The 2500-nt window shown below is 45.4% G+C and overlaps 1 protein-coding gene across 1 annotated transcript in view; it reads left to right on the top strand.

Annotated features, from left to right (window-relative positions):
* LOC125028975 overlaps window positions 1-2500 on the top strand; it is a 6116-nt gene that overhangs the window by 2875 nt on the left and 741 nt on the right. Inside the window, exons 2-5 of the mRNA XM_047618655.1 lie at window positions 1-1164; window positions 1320-1398; window positions 1718-1846; window positions 2283-2500. The exon at window positions 1-1164 is cut by the window's left edge and continues 953 nt beyond it; the exon at window positions 2283-2500 is cut by the window's right edge and continues 741 nt beyond it. Of these exons, the coding sequence (XP_047474611.1) occupies window positions 1-1164; window positions 1320-1398; window positions 1718-1846; window positions 2283-2500 (1590 nt within the window). The remainder of the gene's footprint in view (window positions 1165-1319; window positions 1399-1717; window positions 1847-2282) is intronic.

The following is a 2500-nucleotide window of genomic DNA, read 5'->3' as shown; positions in this document are numbered from 1 at the left end:
CACCAGGCAAATCACACCCGTTGAGTATCTGCTAAACATTGCTGCACGTAAGGTAGTTCTTCGCTTTCCGATTCACTCCTATGCAGATACATTAGTGCACAGCCCCTCAACAGACGGAGATTTCTTCACACTGTCGCACGAATTTGGCGAAATCAACGGCGTGATCGTCGAAATGTTCCGCCATGGAAACGTGCAGGTCACTCTGCTGGGCTCCGAGACCAAACCTTGCGCGAGTCCACCTGATGTGACTGACATTCTGCCGGAGAGCACGAGCCTCGCCCAGCTCGACCTTGCAGTCCAGTGTAGTGTGAGTCTTCTGGACAGGGATGAACAGGCGCTCGCGGCAGCCCTTCATATTTCGTCTTTGGCAGAGAATCTGTCGGCCGTTAGTCCCGCCGGCGGCATGGGACAGGTGAGAAGCAGGGCTGCCAGCGTCAGGAACTTCGCTTCTTCTCGCCTGAGCAAAAGCAACGCCAGTGAACCCCTCCCTGTCCCGTACCTGTCTCTTAGCGTGTATTCCGACATGGTAGATGATCTCGCGTGGAATGTCCAGTTCTATAAAGACACAATTGACAAACTGAGGAATAAATTGGAGCAGCAGAGCGAAGCAATGTTTGACATGAGCATGACATTCGAGGAGCGTCATGCGGACCTGGAATTCGTATATCAGGAGTCCCAGGCAGCCATTACCCAAGCTCAGAGTGTATTCGGAAGCCAGGAGAGTCACCTCAGCAACCTTCGCTCGCACGCTGACTCAGTCTACGGACTCGTATTTGATGTCTACGCCCAGTTTTCAGAAGCTGCCACCCGGTACGAAGCAGCGTTTGAGGACTTCAAGGACGGCATCAAAAGGGCGAAGGAGAGCGCGTTTATCCGAGGGTGTCTCGGCATCTTCACGACCATCGGAAAGTGCTACACACAAAAGGAATATCCGAATCCATCTGAGATTGTGAATTCTATCTACCAAGCAAGTGACTTTGTGGACGAATTTGATGACCTGAAAGACGAAATGGAAAAATCCATGCTGCTGATAAATGACCTCATGAGAGATGTGATGGACATTATATCGAAGCTGGAAACCTTGGATCCTGCTGAAGGCGAAGCCGGGACAGACTGGGCCGCTGCCTTCCCTGACACAACACAGCTCCTCAGTGCCGTTCAGAGGCAAGACACTTTCTCTTTGTGACTTCTCCTTCTTCCACATTAATGTTTTGCAGTTATCTTAGCATTTATTTCTGTAATTATGGGCAAATATAATTTTCCGAGGCCAGTCTAAAACACCAAACACGCCCCTCATTTCACGTGTTGATGCCCCGCAGCCAGATGGTGTCGAGAACGCAGTGGGACGTCTCCACCAGAGGGGCCACTATACTGCTCGATGACGCCGATATGAAGAAGGTACAGTGTCCTTGCCGAGAGCGTCCTAAATATTGCCCAGCTAAAGTCCTGTTATGATTGTTATTACTGTTACCATTGTTATTCTTAATGCTAATATTCCATCATTGTTAATATTTCAGTTATTATTCTTAATCTTGTTCTGGTGTCCTAAAACATTCTATGAGTGACCAGGTCATCCATAACACCATACACAATCCAGTCATCCACATGACGACCTTTCCTACCACACCATCCAAAAGAGACCTTAAACCACATACTTATCTTCAGCCCAACCACGTGCCACTTACGTAACCTGCTGCCCTTGCCTCTGCGCTCACAGGTCTCGGGTTCGGGGCAATACAGGGCTTCCGTGCTGGAGCTGGCCGAGTGGGGGAAGAGGTTCAGTGAAAAGGTGGTTTCCTTCGCGCAACTCATACTTCAAATCAAGGACGAGGAGGAAAATCTGAAGGTTATTATTGCTACTACTATTATTGTTATTATTATTATTATTATTATTATTATTATTATTATTATATTATTGTTGTTGCTGTTATTGTTATTTTTGTTATTATTATTCTTATAATTATAATTTTTGTTCTTGTTGTTATTATCATTATTGTTATTGTTATGATGATTATGATTGTTATTATTATTATCATCATTATTATTATTATTATTATTATTATTGTTGTTGTTGTTATTATTGTTATCATTATTATTATTATTATTATTATTATTATTATCACCATCATCAATATTATTATTGTTGTTGTTTCTATTGTTATTATTATTATTATTACCATTGCTATTATTACTATTGTTATTATTATTATCATGGAGATGATTCTCATCATCATTATTATCATTACTGAAAGTGATACCAGTAAGTCTCCCCTCCGGGACAGGTGGCCGCCCTGGGCGTCCAGCAGGCCAGCGAGAAGGCCGACGCCGTTGGCCAGATGATGGCCACGTCCGAGACCAACGAGGACAACTACCTGTCGGTGCTGAAGCAGCAGAACCAGGTCATCATGGGTCTGATGCTCGACTTTTACACGAGGGCCCGCGCAGACATGCTGGCCATGGCCCGCGTCCTGGACGAGTTCTGCCAGGCGCACCGCTACAA

This window comes from Penaeus chinensis, chromosome 9 (assembly GCF_019202785.1).
Source record: "Penaeus chinensis breed Huanghai No. 1 chromosome 9, ASM1920278v2, whole genome shotgun sequence".
Taxonomy (NCBI): domain Eukaryota; kingdom Metazoa; phylum Arthropoda; class Malacostraca; order Decapoda; family Penaeidae; genus Penaeus; species Penaeus chinensis.
Note: the sequence above shows the minus strand (reverse complement) of the source record. Positions and strands in the feature narration are given on the sequence as shown.